This window comes from Hyaena hyaena, unplaced genomic scaffold (genome assembly GCF_003009895.1).
Source record: "Hyaena hyaena isolate Hyena2069 unplaced genomic scaffold, ASM300989v1 scaffold_281, whole genome shotgun sequence".
Lineage (NCBI taxonomy): Eukaryota > Metazoa > Chordata > Mammalia > Carnivora > Hyaenidae > Hyaena > Hyaena hyaena.
This window is the reverse complement of record NW_024080914.1, coordinates 513,542-532,807: the sequence shown is the minus strand read 5'-3', so window position 1 is coordinate 532,807 and position 19,266 is coordinate 513,542. Positions and strand designations below refer to the sequence as shown.

The 19,266-nt window shown below is 41.8% G+C and overlaps 1 protein-coding gene and 1 pseudogene across 3 annotated transcripts; both read left to right on the top strand.

The window, feature by feature from the left end:
- Positions 1-2,095: 2,095 nt before the first annotated feature.
- SLAMF7 (SLAM family member 7) lies at positions 2,096-19,266 on the top strand. 3 transcript variants are annotated; one of them, XM_039246489.1, is made up of 8 exons: positions 2,096-2,201; positions 12,433-12,765; positions 14,026-14,298; positions 14,510-14,626; positions 15,544-15,653; positions 17,620-17,682; positions 17,790-17,852; positions 18,642-19,266. In XM_039246489.1, exons 1-8 carry the CDS (start codon positions 2,150-2,152, stop codon positions 18,711-18,713), a joined length of 1,083 nt encoding a protein of 360 aa, XP_039102420.1. In that variant the 5' UTR covers positions 2,096-2,149; the 3' UTR covers positions 18,714-19,266. The 3 variants fall into 3 exon arrangements, with proteins under 3 accessions (XP_039102420.1, XP_039102421.1, XP_039102422.1); XM_039246490.1 differs by lacking the exon at positions 17,620-17,682; XM_039246491.1 differs by lacking the exon at positions 17,790-17,852.
- LOC120241403 lies at positions 18,744-19,266 on the top strand (annotated as a pseudogene).

Sequence of the window (19,266 nt, the reverse complement as noted above, 5' to 3'; positions counted from 1 at the left end):
TAAAATGCATAAAGCAGCCATTTAAAAATCTGCTCAAGATATACTGTAGATAAATCAAAATGAAATAATAAAAAATATTCAAGAAACACCTGGGTGGCTCAGTTGGTTAACTGTCTGACTTTGGCTCAGGTCATGACCTCATGATTTGTGAGTTTGAGTTCTACATTGGGCTCTATGCTGACAGCACAGAGTCCACTTCAGATCCTCTGTCTCCCTCTCTCTCTGCCCCTCCCCTGCTCACATTCTTTCTCTTTCAAAAACAAATAAATACTTAAAAAAAAATAGTGAACTGAAATTTTAAAAAAATTCAAGTGACCCACAGAATGACCAAGAAGATAAAAGAAGAATGGCAACAGCAACAAAGAAATAATAAAATGGCAGACTTAAGCCCTAATAAAGCAATAATCACATTATGTAAATGAAAGGAACAGAACAGATAACCCCAAAATATACCCATGCCAGTAGAGCCAAATGATTTTTTCATAAATTGCAAAATCATTTAAAAATATAAAGGATTATCTTTTCAACAGATGGTGCTGGAATAATTGAACATCTTCATGCAAAAAATCTAAACTTCACATCTTATACGAAATCAACTCAAAATGGATCAGAGATTTAAATATTAAATATAAAACCATACAAATCTTTAGGAAAAAGAAACATAGGAGAAAACCTGTGAAACCTAAAACTAGGTAAAATATATTTAGACATGACACCAAAAGCATGATCCATAAAAGAATAACAAATTAATAAATTGGACTTCACCAAAATTTAAAATTTTGCTCTACAAAAAGATCCTATTAAGAAGACATAAGAAGATGAAAAGACAAGTTACAGACTGGGAGAAAATATTTGCAAACAACTTATCTAACAAAGGACTGTATCTAGAATACATAAAGAACTCTCAAAACTCAACAGTAAAAAAAAATCTTATTATAAAACAGACAAAAGATATGAACAGATATTTCATGAGGATATAATGGATGCAAATAAGTGTGTGAAACAATGTTCACCATCATAAGCTTTTAGGGAAATTCAAATTAAAACCACAATAAGATATTACTATACATTTATTAAAACAGTTAAAATAAAATATAGTAACAATATTCAAATGCTGAGGAGGATACAGAAGAATTGGATCTGTCACAAAATACTAGTGGGAATGTAAAATGTGACAATTCTAAAAAACAGTTTGGCAGTTTCTTAAGAAATTAAATATACATTTACCATATGACCCAGCAATCATACTCCTGGGCTTTTATCCCAGAGAAATTTTTTTGTTTTTTTTGTATTTTGAAGATCTGTGATTACTAGAGAGACACACATATGATTGTTATGCATCTGACTCTTGGTTTCAGCTCAGGTCATAATTTTAGTTTGTGGGAGTGAGCCCCACATCGGGCTCTGCACTGGCAGTATAGAGCCTGCTTGAGATTCTTTGTCTCCTCTCTCTGCCCTTCCCCCACTTGCACTGTCTCTCTCTCAAAATAAATAAATAAACTTTAAAAAAATTGTTAATGAGGTATCTATTTCAGTCACTTGTCCATTTGGGTTGTCTGCCTAATTCTTATTGATATGTAAGACTTCCTTATGTATTATGGATATAAGACCCTTGTGGAATTAAAGTATTAAAAATATATTTTCACACTATATGGCTTGCCTTTTTGCCTCTCATAATGGTTTCTTTTAATTAAAATAACTTTTTAATTTTGCTGTAATATAGTCTTAGCCTTCATTTTCTCATCTAGAAAATAAGAATTATGGTAGTATCTCACAGGAATAAAAAAAAAAGAATGTATATACTCCTGGGATTTAGCAAAGCTCTGTAAATATTGTTATTATTCCCCATGCCAACCTCTTTCCCTCCTTCTAACCTTCTACTTCCTTCCATTTCCTCTGTTCTGAATATCTGAAAGATCATATAATACAGAAGAAAAGACTGACTGTATGGCTTTGATCAATTCCTAGCCTCTGCGAGCCTGGTTTCTTATCCTCCAACTAGCCAATGAAACAAGCATGAGAAAAAGAGACAGCACATAGTCACATGTCACTTTCATGATCCCTCCCATAAAAACGTCAGCTAAAGGAGAGTAAGAGCACTGTGCAAAGGAGGTGGAACCAGTTTAGTGAGTCACATCCAGACAACAACATGCTTGGTCTTCGAGCATCCTTCATCCTCATCCTTCTCTGCCAGCTCCCAGGTGAGTCCAGATCCCCCTGTTCTCCTGACTGCCTTCCCCATCTTTTATACCTCTAGGCTTTGGGGTCCACTCTGGGACTCACTCAGAGCCAGGAACCTCTGCTACCTCATCTCATATTATATTTTACATCTTGTGATCTCTAAATCAGAGGACAGGAAGAAACTAGAGGGAGATGAGAAAAGATGACTCTGAGGACAGACCTCCCTTCTGACTGCCCCAGGGACGGAAGGGCTGAAAGAAGGGGTGCTGGGTATCAGAAAGACCTGGGTTCTAACCCAGATTCTGCCATGGATTAAATAAAGAATATTATCTTCTCTGGGCTTCAGGCTTCCTTCCTTTTGAAGGCAACTTTAAAATCAAAATGTGGGGGCACCTGGGTGGCTCAGTCGGTTAAGCATCCAACTTCAGTTCAGGTCATGATCTCACTGTTCGTGGGTTCAAGCCCCGCATTGGGCTCTGGGCTGACAGCTAGTTCAGAGCCTGGAACCTGCTTCAGATTCTGTCTCCCTCTCTCTGACCCTACCCTGCTCATGCTGTCTCTCTCTCTCAGAGAAATAAATTTTAAAATTTTTTTAAATTAAAAAAAAATTTTTTAAATAAAATCAAAATGAGATCATGCTGGTGTATATTTATTTATTTATGAATATATACCTTAAATACTTATAAGTCCATATTTAATAATAGATTTTAAATATACTTAGAAAGATATTTTAAATGATTGTGCCTAACAAGGATATTAGTGGCAGGAAAGATTTGAATTTTCTCTCTTAACCTGAACAATTCAATCAGTGTCTACCTAGAAAACTAGCTTCTACTGTAGGCACTTTATGTTTAATATCATGAAGGACTGAAAGTGCTTCTTCTCCTGTTGCAAGGATTCTACTCTTTGAAGATTTTACTATCCTCAGAGCTCTCAGAAAGGACCTGAGTCTCCATAAGTTAGGAATATCTTTCTGGTCATCAAACTCACAGGGAACCCCCATGAGGTCTCCATCTGAGGACTTGGCATAGCTGACACATTTATGGGCACCCCAGGACTGCCTGAAGTGACCTGCCCAACACCACACAGTCAGTAGGTGTGCCCAGTTCTTTCCTGGCCTCACTAAGTGTTCAGCATCTGCAGACTCTCACCCTCCTTGAATTCATTAGATTTGTGCATGTTTTTAGGAAGCTCCTGATTCTAAGCAGGTGGTCCTAGAATAGACTTTTGCTTTAAAAACCACTTTCTGAATAGAAATAGTAATCAGAAGTGGAAATTGAAAAATACGAAGTGGTGGGGGGTTGGGGGTACAGCAGGGCTTTTCAAACCCAGGTGCCCACCTGAAACCTAAGCTGTGGGCAAGCAGGGCACACCTGTATATCCCTGCTCCAGGACGCTGCGGACAGTCTGTGTGCTACACCTCCCATGGTTGAAAGGAGCCCAAGATTGTCCTAGAGCCTCTAATGGGCAGGATAGTGGAAGCAGTCCTGGCCCTGGACAAGGGTTCCTGGGTTTGACCTAGTAGTATTGTTGTGAGTAAGGTACTCAGCCTCTGTACACAAGTACATAACCTAATTTGCAGAATTATTGTTATGTTTTAAATGAGATATCAAATACCAAACAAGTACAGTAATAATCACATTTATTAAGCTCCTACTACAGCCAAGGCATTTTTCATACCATGTCCTCATGAGTCTATGTAGACATTATTGTCTTCTGTTCTTAGGTGAGCAAACTTAAGTCTGAGAGGTAAGGATCTTGGGCAAGATCATACAGCTGTTAAAAAGTAGAGTAGAGACTGAGTTTCCAAAGCTAGTGTTCTTTTCATCACACCCAATTACCTGACACTGTACTGGACACTGGAGAAATACTCAGTAATTGTATATTTGAGCTGAATCTTCCCCATGAGAGCTGTTGAGATTCTTTGCGTCTCCAGCTACCTGAGGCCAAGGCAGGGACTGAAAATGCCCAAGAAGTGCAGGTCACTCCATTTTCAGGATGTGGATGTACCAAAAGAAACCACCCTGGCCAAGTTCAGAGGGGCCAAGGAGCAGCTCTTGCACCCTCAGTAATCTCATCTGGAAAATGGGCACAATGTTCTACATCTCCCTCACAGATTTTATGAGGATTAAGTGATACAGTGGTGTTGAGGAGACAATTTCTTTTAACTTTTTAAAATATTTATTTATTTTTGAGAGAATGAGAGAGAGACAGAGTGTGAGCAGGGGAGGGGCAGAGAGAGAGGGAGACACAGAATCCAAAGCAGGCTCCAGGCTCTGAGCTGTTAGCGCAGAGCCTGACACAGGGCTCAAACTCACAGACTCCAAGATTATGACCTGAGCCGAAGTCAGATGCTTAACCGACTGAGCCACCCAGGCACACTGAGGAGACAATTTAAAAAAGGAAAACATGGGGCGCCTGGGTGGTTCGGTCACTTAAGCAGCCAACTCTTGATTTCAGCTCAGGTCATGATCTCACCATCATGAGATCAAGCCCCACGTCTGTCTTAGCGCTGGGCACAGAGCCTGCTTAAGATTCTCTCTTTCTCCCTCTGTCCCTCCACCACCACTCTCCAAAAAAAAAAAAAAAAGGAAAACAGAAAAAGTGGTTGAGCAAGTATTGAGATGTTGAACAGGACCAGAAGAGGCAGTGGGGAATGTAGATGACTGAGGGGCAGAGCAGTAGGGAGCTCAAATGCAAATGTGGTGGGTTAGGGTTAGGGTCTTAACAAAGGTGTATGACAAATTGGGGGTTTTGCAAACCTCTGTCCCACATACATAAGACATGGTGCTGATTTAAAATTCTCTTCATGTGGCACGTTAGTTAAGGAGAAGTTGGGTAATAAACAGTAGTTTCCAAACTTGGTTTTTTCTTTCTTAAGCAACAGTTTGTTTTTATGAAACACAATCTTATGCAAAATCAAACATGTAAACTACTGCACAGAGTCGAAGCCTCCTTGTTGGAAGAGGAGTTCCCCAGGCTCCTTCCCAGCACCCCTCCCCATCTCTCAACCCCTATTCTTTCTCTAAGCTCTCCAGAGACACACTGAGGCACTGTCACCCACCTCAGGGGGGGCAGGGGCGTATCTTGGGAAGCCCTGCCTTAGGAGTCCTGGCTCCAGTGACTGAGAGCATGTCACCGGGACCCTTGGAGCATCAGTCTCCTCATTTGTGAGGTGGGATAGGACTAAATAGTCCCTAAGACTTCTCCCAGCTCTGAGAGGGTTTGGTTCCATGAAGAAGATGTGCTGGAACATTCTAATGGACGGTTAACCAACTGAGACACTCAACCCCCCACCTTTCCACTCATCTTAAGTCTTGTGGGGGGAAACAGGTTAAAGTGGAGGAAGTGATAACCCAGAGGAAGGTAAGTGACAAAGGGGAGGAGCTGTTGTCCCTTCCTGTTGTGAACAATCTTAAAGCTGATTCTCCTGATGTCAGAACATCTAAGTCTTGGCCAGGACAGAAGGCAGAGGGTCTCCTGCTCCAGCGCCCCCCACCTCCAAAGGCAGGTTGGCAGGGAGCATTTGCTGCGAATCTCACCATGCATGGTGATTGGGCATTTTGCTGTGAATTAGCCAGTGAATGGTCTATAAGGATTAGGTTCCACACCACCTTCTGAGAAGCTCATCCTGCTGAGAAGCCATCCAAAGTTTGGAGAAATCTCTGTTTTTCACTTCTACCCATCCTTAGGGAAATGAGAATTAAAAATGAGAAGCATTTTCAAGGCTTGTCTCATAAACCCTGCTCCTTGCCCTTCCCTCCCACCTCCCACTGTGTGGCAGACGGCTCTGTACTTCTCAAAATGCTTTCAAATCCACATCCACCCTTCAGCCACCCCAAATCTTGGCAAATAAAGGTTATTTTTCTCTATGAGAGTTGAAACTACTGAAACTCAAAGTGGTAAGTGGCAAGCCAGTAGTGTGAAGAACGCAAGCCTCTGAGACAGAAGGACCCACTAGCTTCTCCATTTGGGGCCTTCGGGAAATCACTCAGCATCTTGAGGCCCCAGTGTATTCACCAGTAAGGTGAAGTTTTATTAACCTCTATCTCATGGAGTTACTTTGAGAATAAAAACCTAATGCCCATTAAACCAGTTTATGAGCTAAAGAGTAATAGCAAGTGTTTATTGCTTATTACAGAGGAACCAGAATGAACCCAGGTCTCCTGACTCCCAGTTAGGCCAGAGCACTACCTCTTTTATGCTGCCTGGTGGGAGAGGCCATCCTCAGACCTCCCCACCAGGTGATCCAGAACCAAATACCAATAGACCAGTTATTGGTCTACAAATGGTATGTTTAATCACCACCCAGGGGAATAACTCCTTCTGGGGAATTTAAAGTAGAAAATTAAGTGACACTTATGGGGGGCTTTCATGGGGTGGATGTGAGAAAGAAGTGGTGACTTGCTCAGGGAAGAGTTTTGAACTAAGCTTTATGCATCTCGAATAATATTTGGATGGGCAGAGAGAAGGATAAAGCACAAACAAAAATCTGAAGTACAAAGTAAACTGGGAGTCACGTGAGAGAGGAGGCCTGGCCACTTATCTGGTGACAGTAAGTGGAGGCTGATCCCTAGATTCCTGTCTTCTCACAGTGTCATATGGTCATCCTGCCCTTGGAGCAAAAACCCTGGACATCTCTGATAAGTCAGCCCAGGTCATGTGATACTGTTGAGCTACTTACCACAGCAGAGGAAGGCTACCACTTGAGCTAGGTGCCTGTTAGTGTCACCCAATCCATCCAACTGCTACAAAATGAGGAAACGGGAAAGTGAATGCAGAGGAGGCAAGTTAGGACAGTCACTACACTGATCCAGGTGGGAGGGGAGATAAGCCTCCTGGGGCCCAATCCTCCCATGCTTTTTTGGTAGGAGACTCTCATTCTCTAGAGTCTTCCAAACTTACAGATCATGTTCACTCTCCCTATTGTAGATTCCCCAAGTGCCTGCTATACAGGCATTATAACTGATACAGCTACTTATTTAATGACTATCTCTTAATTCCATGAGTACAAGGGTGAGGACTGTACTGCTCCCTAGTTATATCCTCAGCTCCTAGACACAAATATGGAACTCCTGGCACAAATATGGAACTAAATAAATTCTTAGTAGAGGAAGGGGTGACTGAATGAGGAAAGCATGCCTACACAGGCATGGTAAAATTTGATAGGATCGGGGCAAGTACAAAAGCAACCACAGAAAAGGAAGCTTTGGCTCAGTCTTGAAAAACTGAGAAGAGAAGTCTCTTGTTTCTGGATCCCTTTTCCCCCACCAACTCTGTAAAACTGAGTTGTGAAACTCTGGGCAAGTCTTTCCACAGAAGAAGAAATAAAACTGATTAGGACTCGCCAACCTGGCCCCCTATCCTCTGAACTCACCTTTGGGGAATGACATGGAGCTACTTTCTTCTTTTGTGACCCCTCTTTTCATTCTGAAGATACAATTAAGGTAGAAAGATAAGCTCTCTCAAGGCTCCTGTTGGCAATTTGCGTTGTGTCATCTTCCAATTTCATCCAGTGCTTGCCTTGGCAGCACATATGCCAATTTCTTCCTCACAAGGAGCAATGAATTTGGAGGCATTTTTTTTTTATATCACCATACAGAATTTGCATCTCTTGACATTCAACCTAAAAACATAGAAGCATATGTGTGAAGAAGTGAGAAGAATAATTGTGCGTGGCTTAAATGTGTGCACACAGGCACTAAAGCCACATCCTTGCATTTTTGCAACCTCCCCAAGTTACAGATCTCCTCCAAACTTCGTGTAAAAATGATATTACTTAAAGGTGCCCTAAATCCAGGATTGCACCTAATTGGGGCCAGGTGATACCCAATCTTCATTTGACTGCAAAATATTCACTGCATTGTTGAAGTAAAAGGACACAAACATTAGTTGATCAGTCAAAAATTGAAAATGAAGTGGACTTTGTACCATGTACTGGGACTATTTAGACACCCATTGAGATGGTTAAGCCACTGGAAAACATCCTACTTCAGTAGCAGAGATGCAGGGGAGCAACTCTTTGAAAAATCAGATTATTTAACATAATGATTTAATAAAGGCTTGATGGATCCAAAATCTATATTCACTGACTGATAAATTATGGGGACAAGGAGGCAGAAGTATTTCAAAACAGGAATCAGCCCCTAAAAAGGCATTTACCCAGGGGAAGATGTCAGTACTTTTGGACATAAATTAACCAAACAAAACAAAACAAAAAAACAAAAACCCAAAGTTGGTTAAGATCCCAAAACTGTGATCAAGGGACCAGGTCAACATTTAGTAACATCAGATTCCCTTACTCTGGGGCACCAGCAGATCACCTTGAGCTTAAGGAAAGTTCACCAAAGGACGTGAAGGGGAAACTAGGATTCTGTGAGGCTCAAAGTCTTCAGAGTTGACATCTGAGCCCTCCTAGGGGCTGGCACAAATGCCCCAGGACCTTCAAACTAAACCAATGGGATGGCATTGGGTTAAATCTTCAAATCATCACCTACTAGCTTTGTGCCTTTGGACAAATTACTTAGGTTTTTTGTTTTTGTTTTTGTTTTTGTTTTAACCTCAGGTTTCTCATCAAATCAGGAGTTAACAAACTTTTGCTGTAAAGGGTCAGCTAGTCAATATTTTAGGCTTTTCAGATGAGATAATCTCTATTGCAACTACTAGACTCAGGCTTTGTAATGGAAAATCAGCAAGAGACAATATGTAAGCAAAAGAATATGGCTGTGTTAAATTTAAACTTTATTTACCAAAACAAGCAGCAGGCTATATTTGGCCCATGGATAATAGGTTGCTGGTCCCTGCATAAAGGGATCACAATTCCAAGTTTTCAGGATTACTTTAGGTATTAGGCATAATCTTTAGAGTAAAGATTGGGCACAGATTCAATTCTAATACATAGTAGCTATATTGGGAACGCTGCTAACATAGTTGAGTTTTAACAGAGACTATGGAAAAAGTAGTGAAGCAATTTTCAATATCTGGATAGACTAGTACAGGAATTTGCCTTTTACTAGAAGAGGGATGAGTTACATCAGTGCCACGGTAGTAGAAAATACTATGGTAACACTCAATGCTAAATAATAATAATAATAATCCAATTAAAAATTAGCAGAGAACCTGAATAGACATTTTTCCAAAGAAGACATAGAGATAACGAACAAACATGCAAAGATGCTCATCAGAGAAATGCAAATCAATCACAATGAGATATCACTTCCCACGGCTAATATAAAAAAGATAAGAAATAACAAGCGTTGGTGAGGATATGGAGAAAAGGCAATCCTAGCACATTGTTGGTGGAAATGTAAATGGTGCACCCACTGTGGAAAATAGTATGGGGAAAAAAAAGAAAATAGTATGGAGTTTCCTCAAAAATTAAAACTAGAAATATCATATGTTCCAGTAATTCTACCACTGGGTATTTACCCAAAGAAAATGAAGACACTAATTCAAAAAGATATATACGCCCCTGGTTTTTTGCAGCATTTTATTTATAATAGCCAAGATATAGAAGTAACCCAAGTGTCTATCAGTAGATGAATAGATAAAGAAGATGTGATATATATATGATGGAAAATTACTAAACCATGAAAAGGAATGAGATCTTGCCATATGCAACCACATGGATGGACCCAGGGGGGTTTATGCTAAGTAATAGAAGTCACACAGAAAAAGACAAATACCATATGATTTCAATGATATGTGGAATTAAAAACAAACAAAAAACAGAAACAGACTCATAAATATAGAAAACAAACTGGTAATTGCCAGAGAGGTTGAGGGGATGAGTGAAACAGGTGAAGAGAATTAAGAGGTACTATAAGATAAATAAGTCACAGAGATGAAAAGTACAGAACAGGAAATAGGGTCAATAATATTGTAACAACTTAGTACCATGACAGGTGGTGACTATGCTTATCATAGTGAACACTGCATAATGTATAGAATTGTTGAATTACTATGTTGCACACCCAAAACTAATATAATTATTGTATGTTAACTATACTTCAGTTTAAAAAAATATGATATCATATAGAAATAGAACCTGGATGCTTGGTCAATCATAAAGAACCACTTAGGCACAGTCCCTGATATCTACAATAGTTTTAATTTCAGAAACAGAAGAGAAATAAGTATAATAATAATTAACATATGATAATGAATCCAGCTGGCCTTACAATTCATTGTTATACCAATGCAATCATGAAACATAATTGTTAATATTTTTATGGACGAAGGACCAACTATGGCAAAGTTCATGCAGCCTACAAAAGTCGTAACACAGGGGCGCCTGGGTGGCTCAGTTGGTTAAGCGTCTGACTTCAGCTCAGGTCATGATCTCGTGGTTTGTGGGTTCGTGAGGCTCTGCATTGGGCTCTGTGCTGACAGCTAGCTCAGAGCCTGGAGCCTGTTTTAGATTCTGTATCTCCCTCTCTCTCTGAGCCTCCCCTACTCACGCTGCGTCTCTCTTTCTCTCAGAAATAAATAAAACATTTTTAAAAATTAAAAAAAAAAAGTCATAATGCAGACCAGCAGTTGCCTCATAATGCAATGGTCAGGAATCTATAGCGTGGCTGCTTTGATAGATTTGAAAAAGATTTTCTTGGGGCATCTGGCTGGCTCAGTAGGTAGAGCGTGCAATCCTTGATCTCTGGTTATGAGTTCCAGCCCCACACTGGGCATAGAGATGACTTAAAAAGATTTTCTTTGTTTTTTCCCTTTTTGTGCTTCCATGATGAAATTAATAAAATTTCTCTTAGAAATTTCAGCATGACGCATTACATTAAGAGGTAGAAGGGAAGATAAATGGGTTTTTGTGCTTTTATGGAAAACACCTTTAAGACTTGAGTTCTGGTTTTGGTTTGCCACTATTCATGATCTTTTAAAAAGTTCTCTCAGCCTCTGCCATTTGGTTCTCTCATTTGTAAACGGTGACCTATAAGACCTTGACCCTGTGGGTACTGATATGGGCTTTCCCTCTTACTGACTGTGTACTTTCAGCAAGTCATTTAAACTCATTGTGACTTAATTTCATATATATATAAATATATATATATATGAATCCTTCCTCTAAGCATTGCTTTAAGAGTTAAATGAGATCACAGTAGGTACTTTTAAGCTCCTGTCCTAAATATCCTTTCTGCTCTGTGCTCTCCGCAGTCAGTCCCTCAGATCTTAACAGGTAGAAAACTCATTCCCCATACTTGCTCACTGAAAATGCACAGTTAGCCACTCTGAAAGCTTTTTCTGTAGCCATTTTTTTAAATGTTTATTTATTTTTGAGAGAGAGACAGAGACTGAATGCAAGTGGGGAAGGGGCAGAGAGAGAGGGAGACACAGAATCTGAAGCAGGCTCCAGTCTCTGTGCTGTCAGCACAGAGCCCAACATGGGACTTGAACTCATGGACTGCGAGATCATGACCTGAGCTGAAGTTGGACACTTAACCCACTAAGCCACCCAAGCGCCCTTCTAGAGCTATTCTTAACTGTTTTCCTCCTGAAGCCACATAACCGGTGATGGTTGTTTACAAGTCATACTTCCTGAGGTGGACTAAGATCCTAGTGAAACAAAACTTTCTTGGGGGAGGAAAGCCTTGCTACGACTCCTAATAGTTGGAGGTAAGCATCACAAGTCAGCCTGGGCATACTGCAGAGTATCCAGTAACTCAACCCTTGCCTTTCCACTCAAGGAAGGACAGTGAAATTCCAGTGAATGAGAACCTCACTCAGGGATGATCTTGAATGCACTCTATCTTAAAACAGAAGATGAAACACCCCCAAACTTCCCAGATATTTTTTATCATTAGGAACTTAGAGCTCCCTTCCCAGTGTCCTGGTCTGTGCTTGAGAACCACCGCCCCTGTCAGGCAAGCTGCTGCTTCTGCAACTGCAGCAAAATCAGCTCTCCCAGGAGCACTCTGGGGGCTCAAAGGAGACAGTAAACTCCCCACTTGTCTCCCATCAGGAACTTGTCACAGATGGAGCTGGGCTTTCTGAACTACCTCAGAGCTTGGTCTTTGCAGCCTGAGGTCTCTGGGAAGGGGTTGGTTCACCTGCAGTCACTGCTTTCGGTCAAGGTGTTCTGACCTCAATGCCTTCGTGTGAGTGTGCTTTCAAAGGGTTTCCCAGGGGCTGGTTGGGTTGGTTCTAGAGGGTTTCTCAGGACCTTCCCAGGACCCAAAGCAGATGAATAATTGGTGACAAGGTCAGGGACATAGGTTTATTTTATGATTCTCTTTGTCTCTGCAGGGTTAGCAACCTCTGGAGCCCCAAATGAGCTGGTTGGTGACCTTGGTGGGTCTGTGACTTTCCCTCTGAAGCTCCCAGGAATTCAGATTGACACTATTATCTGGACATTCAATGCAACCCCTCTCGTCATCATAGAGCCAAAAACGTCAGACAGACAAGCCAATGTTATAGTGACTCACAGTCATAACAAGGAAAGAGTGAAATTTCCACAAGGAAACTACTCCCTGAAGCTCAGCAAACTGAATAAGAATGACTCTGGTGACTACCGTATGGTGATATACAGCTCTTCCCTCAAAGAACCCTTCATCCAGAAGTATAGGCTGCATGTCTATGGTGAGCAGAATCATCTCCAAAGGTGGATGACTGTCTTTATAAAGTGGTAAATTCTCTGATATTGGAACTGTTCAAGTAAAGGCTGGATAAACTCCTAGCAAGAATGTGGAAGAGGGAACTCTTGCATGGATGAAGTAAATGTAGTTGACCCCTAAGGCCCCTTCCTGTTCAGAGATTCTGTAAGAGGCAGTGCAGTATAGACAATGGATGATATGGGACAAAGCGATCACACAAATCAAATGCTGGCCTCTCTAACTACTAACTGCATAGCCTTCGCCAGGTTACTTAAGCTCTATGAAACTTAGTTTCCATATCCGTAATGGGGAAGAAAGTGATACCTATCTTAGAAAGGTTTTTGTGTATAAACAACAAGTGCACCTTCTCCCTTACCAATTCCAACCTATTGAGAAACTGACACAAGAATCAGAAGGAAGATAAAAACATCAGCTTTATATTTTCTGATGAAGCTAGATAGGAGAACTATTTCCCCCCAGCTCTAAACCATTCAGGGAAGATGAACTTCTAAAACAATTACTCAACCAGCTGTAATAATAGCTGTCTTGCTCACTGGGCTGCAGTATCAGGGATGCCAGGAGATGGGCCTCCAGGTTTGCCCTTAAGATGTAGGCCATGTACCTTGATCCAGGTTTGTCCCCCATATAGACATAATTGAGGAGAACAGGGGGTCATTCGTTAGGTGGTCAAACTAGCTGGGGGAGCTAAACAGAAATCTTAACAATTCAAAGTGGAGAAATGTAGTAGAGAAATATATATGATGGATGTCAGACTCTCACCATCTCATCAATGAACAAATTTCTCATCCTCTAAGAGAGAACAGTGAGCATAAGGGAGAGAGGGAGACCAAAGATATTATTCCCATACTATTCTCTCCTGGAGACTAAAGTGAAAGTCTCTTCAAGAACGCCTGAGGACAGAAGAATAAGAAACCTCTAAAAAATATAAAATTAGCTCACATCTAAAATGCATCTAGCACAAGGCTGGCCATATAGCTGTGCTTTGAAAATGGCGGCTGCTTTCTCCTTATGTTATTATTATTATTTCTATTGATATTGTTGCTTTTAGGCAGCTGTGAGAAAGCAGACTTAGACAGCTCTCTTTCCCAGATAAGAATAAGAATTCTGCTCTGAAATACTGCTCCCTCTCCACTCTGTAGCACCCCAGAGATTCAGTCCAAGATTTACAAGAATAATTCAGAAAAGGCATAGTTTCCACCCTTGGTTGTCCATTTCTCTTTTGCAGAGCACCTATCAAAACCCAAAGTTACCATGGGTCTGCAGAATAATATGAATGGCACCTGTATGACCAATTTGACATGCTTCGTGGACCAGGAAGGAGAGGATGTGACCTACAGCTGGGAATCCCTGGGGCAGGCATCCAATGAGTCCCATAATGGCTCCATTCTCCCCATATCCTGGAGGCTGGGAGAAAGGGACATGAGCTTCATCTGTGTGGTCAGGAACCCCATCAGCAGCAACTCTTCCAACCCTGTCTTTGCCTGGAAGCTTTGTGAAGGTGACTCTCTCTCCTCTCTCTCCAGGAATCTCTAGTCTCAGGACCTATACATTTTTCACTTTCTGGTCCCCATGGGAACAGCCCATGAAAACTGGACCCCCCAGGAGGTTACCTGACTGGGAGGAAGGTGGCAGTTTCTCCAAAAGTTGAGTCATTTTCCCTAGCTGACTCTTCTTCCTTCCTTGTGCCCCCACCTACTCTATCTTTAAAGGTGCTGCTGCTGACTCAGAATCATCCATGATCCTGGCCTTCCTATGGGTGCTGTTGCTGATCATTGCCTTTACACTGATGATAATTGTTTTGATTATGCGGAGAGAAAGAAGAAAAGGTAGAGCATACATTATTTTTGCCTTCAGCCTCATTCAAGCATTTGCTCCCTCATTTATTCAACAAACATATGTTGAGATGCGTTCCAGGCTTGATACTAGGCACTAAGGATACAGAAATGAAGAGGCCATACTCTGTGTCCTCAAGGAAGGCACAATCAACCTTCAGTCCTTAGTTCTGGAGTAAGAAAGTGTTGAAGTCCTTAACTACCTTCCTAAGACTAAAGTCCTCCCAGTTTCCTCTCCAGTGCCACCCCTCCTCTTTTCCCAAAGGAAGACACGCCCCACAGTGCTGACTCTGCTCCCCTGACCTGGAAGGTGACAGTGTCTGTCTCTGAGGTCCCATAGAGCAGCGCTCTCTAGTCAGCCCTTCCAATCCCCATTCCTGTCAAAGCCCCCAAACCAGTTCTGGCCCACCTCTTGGACCAAATCCAGAGACCTCTCTTTACACCACACCTCAGTCTAGATGCTTTCCTCCTGGAGAAGAAGCATCCTCCTGTCTCTGTCTCTTTCCACACCATACCCCAGGCTCTGCATCCCTAAACCCTGCTGATTTGTTTTCTCAAGCTCCCACTGATATTGTTCATGTGGAGTGTTGGGGAGGGACCTAAGCATCAATTGTGTATAAATTGCAAGTGTTAAGATCTTTCTTCCCTCTTTAAAGAACTCTGAAAACATTTCTGAGTTGCTTCACTTCCCCTTTTGGCTGACTTGGTCCAAAAATTGGGAAGTGAAGTAATGAGAGTAACCAGTTCATTGTGGGATTTCCCTGGGTATAGCACTGAGAGTCCCATTTCTTGAAACATCCTTCAGTTGTAGGGACTCAGCATGGTGGCCACCTTAAGTGGGTCTTCCAGGGCATGAGCTGGTGGGGGTGGTGAGTGGAAGGAGGGTCAGCTCTAATTATTTCCCACCTCAGTTTCAGAGTCCATTGGAGAGAAGAAGGGAATGGACACTCATCAGGAAATTCCTAACTACGACCCTCCGTCTGGAGAGACCCTAGTTTATGACACAATCACTTGTGTTAATGTGAGTCCTTTTCCATCTTTTCTGTAGCTTGATCTTATTCTCTAAAGCCCTCCTTGCTTTAGTTCAGATTTCTGCATGGACTTGGGTAACATGGATATGAGGATGTATAGCCCTTGAAACCCCACATGCCTGTGTCTCCCCCAAGTCCTTATGAATTCTGTCTTGTGCAGGATTTGGTGGCCTCTGGTTCTGGAGTCCCTGGTTCTGACCCAGCCAATAATGCTCACTCTGTAATCCATGGAATCCTCCCTTCCGTTCACAAGGGCCACTCAACAGGCCCAATTTCTTTTGCAAAGGACAGCAGATAGAGAAGTGCAATTCTGGCCTGTTGTCTAAGTTATAATTTCAGAACACTGGTCATAGAGATGCCTTTCCATCAGTAGAAGTCTCGGGGTCCCATGGTTGCTCTGGGCCCACACTCAAGGCTTTCTAAGTTTGGGTCACCAAGCTGAAGTGAACAAATACATCTTGAGTTCAAAGGAAACTCTTTGAAAACTATAAAGTTTAAAGACACCCAAATAATAAGACAATTTGGAGACATGACCTAGGCAGACAAATTCAAAAAGCTCAGGAAATAATCACTGTAGCTGCATAGGCTAGCTCCATAGAGGCCATAGAACAGTTTTCCATATTGGCTCATTTAGTGAAGAAATAAAAACACTTTTGGGGCACTTGCGTGGTTCATTCAGTTAAGCATCTAACTCTTGATTTCGGCTCAGGTCATGATCTCATGGTTTGTGAGTTTGAGTTCCATGATGGGTTCTGCACTGACAGCACAGATCCTGCTTGAGATTCTCTCTCTCCTTCTATCTCTGCCCCTCCCCTGCTTGCACTCTCTCAAAATAAATAAATAAACTTTAAGAAAAACCACTTTGGAGCCTCAGAACCCCAGCTTTAGTGCAGTCCTCATTGTCTCCTGATCAACTCGCCTCTTCCCATGCTTATCTATAACTTTTCTGTGAGGAGAGTGATGTTTCCTCTTTGCAGCTGTTAGTGTCCTGAGAGCTCCTTTCTTCCTCACAGAGGAGCCTTCTCTGGGCTCCACACAGTCTGGTTTATGTCAAAGTTGATTACTTGATCACCATCCTCCTGCTCAAGACACACTCCCAGGAGGCCACAGGGCTGTCCTAGATGTTCAGGAAGACACTTCACTGACTCAGGATGCTTTTTACCAGACTGGAAAGAGCTGTGATCAGTGATCCTCACATATTTGCTCCAAGGACTCTTCAGGCTAATGGAAAAATTTACTTGCAACTTCAGCAATATTACTTCCAGTTATATTTCAATCACCTTAGGCTGCTCATAGTTCATGGGACTTCTATATCTTCCACATTTTTATTTTTTTACAAATAGTTTATTGTCAAGTTAGTTTCCATATAACACCCAGTGCTCTTCCCCACAAGTGCCTTCCTCCATCCCCATCAGCCCCCTTCCACTCTCCCCCACACCCATTAGTCCACAGTTTGTTCTCAGCACTCAAGAGTCTCTCATGGTTTGCCTCTCTTCCTCTCCCCCACTATTTCCCCCCTTCTTCTCCCCCATGGTCCTCCGTTAAGTTCCTCCTAATCCTCCTATACTTGCAAACATATGGTATTTGTCCTTCTCTGCCTGACTTATTTCACTCCGCATAACACCCTCAAGGTCCATCCATGTTGCTACACATGGCCAGATTTCATTCTTTCTTATTGCCATGTAGTATTCCATCATAGAGATAAACCACATATCTCATACATTTTTAAATTTATTTAAATACAACAGAGTTTAAAAATCAGGCAATTACTTCTTGAAAAGAAGTTATTCATAATTATAATAGCACTCACCAATAAGAGCTTCTTTTTTTCCCCATTCCTGGTCCAGAACTTCTCTTCCTTCTTGCCCCTCCTCCCATCTCTGCTTTCCCTTCTCTAGATTCTGGGTGCCTCTTTGGCCTTGACTAGCTGACCCTATGATTTCTTTTTATTAATAGGAAACTATTCCAGAGGAAAATCCAGAAAAAACACTTTATTTCTCAGTGCAAATACCTCAAAAGGTAATAAGCATTAGAGCTGAAATTCACCTTACTTGTCTCATCCTTTTTCCTGGTTCAAGCTCAGCTAAAAATGTCTTGGGCCTTATTATTTCTTTTTTTTTTAATAGAAAACTATTCCAGAGGAAAATCCAGAAAAAACATTTTATTCCTCAGTGCAAATACCTCAAAAGGTAAGAATCTTAAGAGCTGAGATTCACCTTACTTGCCTCATCCTTTTTCCTGGTTCAAGCTTAGTTAAAATGTCTTGGTCTTGGGTCTTGTCTTATATTCTCTGGTATTAAAAGTTTTTCCAGTATGTTTCCATTCTCTTTGCTGAAGGTACACAAGAATATACAGAATAAATGAGAATTCTGTTTTAGGAGTTGAATGGGGTAATATGGAACAAATAGAGAGGGAGAGAGGGCCTAGGGAAGAATACTAGGGAAAACCAGCAGGATGCTGAGGATTTGGATTAAAAGAGGTCCATGGCTTGGGCCATGCCTCAGAGAGCTGAAGAGTCAATGCCAGCTTGCTGCTGAGCCACGAGTAAGCTGGAGACAAGAGAAATTTCTGCTGCTTTTCTTTGGTCTAGCTATGTTGCATCGTGTTTGTACCCTCTCCCCAGTCAAACTACTCACGTGCTAAGCTTTAAAGCTTATTCCTCCACAAATCACACTTGGCAGAAGCAGTGATACGGTCCTGTCTCCCCTCCCAACCAAATCAGAAAAGATGAGGATGAGCAAAGCACTTTGCTTAGCACTTTACTTTGGAAAGCAATAGAATTACTGGAAGTAAAATTCAGTTCATTAAGCATTCAACAAGATAAATGTGGTTGGAACTTAAGTAATAGTTTCTCTGCAAAGGGAGGATTGAGTTGGGTGACCTTGGCAAGGAAGGATGTCTGGGATGGCAGGGGATCTTCTGGTGGGATCCAGAGCCCTCCCATCTCCAGCACTCTGATCTTTATATCTGCCTAACAGATGGAGAAGCCCCACTCTGCTCCCACATCACCAGACGCACCAACATTATTTACATATGAGATTATCAACTAAACAGCAGTGCATCACTTCTGCCTCACGAAGATGTCGCCGAAGGCAAAAAAGGTAGCCCCTGCACCCTCCCAAAGCCGAAGCCAAAGCAAAGGCTTTGAAGACCAATAAAGCAGTGCTGAAAGGCGTCCAGGGTCATAAAAAGAAAAAAAGAAGATCCTCACCTCACCTACATTCTGACGGCCCAAGACACTGCATCTCCAAAGGCAATCCAAATATCCTCCAAAGAGCACACCCCCAGAGAAAGAAGCTTGACCACTATGCCATCATCAAGTTTCCTCTGACTACCAAGTCAGCCATGAAGAAGAAGATAGAAGACAACAAGACATTTGTGTTCATTGTAGATGTCAGGGCCAAGAAGCACCAGATCAAATATGCTGTGAAGAAGCTCTATGACATTGACGTGGCCAAGGTCAACACTCTGATCAGGCCCGATGGAGAAAAGAAAGCGTATGTTCAACTGGCTCCAATTGTGATGCTTTGGATGTTGCCAACAAAATTAGGATTGTCTGAACTAAGTCTAGCTGGCTAAATCCAAATATGAACTTTTTCACCA